The sequence below is a fragment of the Fibroporia radiculosa genome (assembly GCF_000313525.1).
Source record: "Fibroporia radiculosa TFFH 294 genomic supercontigs, scaffold27988, whole genome shotgun sequence".
NCBI classification, from domain to species: domain Eukaryota; kingdom Fungi; phylum Basidiomycota; class Agaricomycetes; order Polyporales; family Fibroporiaceae; genus Fibroporia; species Fibroporia radiculosa.
In genome coordinates this window covers 1,127-2,324 of record NW_012133040.1, presented here as the reverse complement: position 1 = coordinate 2,324, position 1,198 = coordinate 1,127, and the positions used below count along the sequence as shown (strand labels likewise).

Below are 1,198 nucleotides of genomic sequence, written 5' to 3'. Positions count from 1 at the left end.
TGTCATTGACCCTGTACTATTACAACTGATCCCATCACTTGGTGCATTTCTGTCACAGAATTTCATGGCATCTATCTTATCTCTAGCATCTAGATGATCTATATCTTATCCGATTAGATATCTAACAAGATAAGGGTAGCGTAATACATGGTGACATGTGTCAAGGCTTTGCCCTTGACTCTACTCTAAACCCTAACCCCAGTACTCACTGCTGATGTACTGGTAGTTTCAAGTGGTAAGCTTGGTGATAGGCTTGTCTTGAGAGAAGGTCTCAGAGGATGAGTAGAGAAGTAGTAGAAGACTGGTTATCTGAAAGATAGACCAGACTGCCATACTATGCTGTATTGCTCTGGTATTTATATATATGGGACCAGACCCTGGTTGCCACTGGTAGTACACCTAACACTTAGGCTGACTGATGCTTGCAATATGCTATTGGCTATCTAAGAATACCTAGCATGTAAACCATCGCCCTGTTCATGTGTTTGGTCAGCAGTCTACTATGTGATGATTACCTGAACGACCGTATGTGTCTCTAATACAAATGGGGAAATCTCGTGTGAATGTATGATAGCCCATTTGACCTGCTTCTGATATGCTAGACACCCGACTACTAACATGTCACCATGTATTACACTATCATTATCTTGTTAGATATCTAATTGGATAAGATATAGATCATCTAGACGCTGGAGATAAGATAGACACTTTGAATTTCTGTGACAATACTGTTACTAGTCAGGTGTCTAGCTTATCAGAAGCAGGTCAAATGGGCTATTATACATTCACATGATGATAGGCCCACGTAGCACATGGGCGCGCCTCAAGTTGTACTCAACATTCGAAGTGCTCAAAGCTTCCGCCTTCAGGGACGACTGCGATACCTCGACATGAACACACCTTCGAGCAAAGCCCGCCCTTTGACATCTTTGAAGTTTTGCGATCTCATGACAATCCAATTGGGATCTTTTGGTGGCAGCTTTATTCCAGGGGCTTGACTTCAAAGATGAAACCCCATCATCCGGAGATTGAGACATACGATACAGGGCTGACGGGTAAACCTATAAGTTGGTGCACTTGGGTCGCGACGCCAAGACTCGTAATGGTTGGGCCTCCGAGACTAGCAGGAATAGTGTGGTAGACGGGAATCAGAAACTGATGGAGATGTTGGGCGGGAGTTGGAAGGATATTGGGATCA

General features: G+C 43.8%; 1 protein-coding gene across 1 annotated transcript; it reads right to left on the bottom strand.

Moving 5' to 3' along the window:
* Positions 1-443: 443 nt before the first annotated feature.
* On the bottom strand, positions 444-620 carry FIBRA_09318 (uncharacterized protein; the record flags this gene model as incomplete). The annotated part of the gene is made up of 2 exons (XM_012321631.1): positions 444-473; positions 516-620. 2 exons carry the CDS (start codon positions 618-620, stop codon positions 444-446), a joined length of 135 nt encoding a protein of 44 aa, XP_012177021.1.
* Positions 621-1,198: the final 578 nt, after the last annotated feature.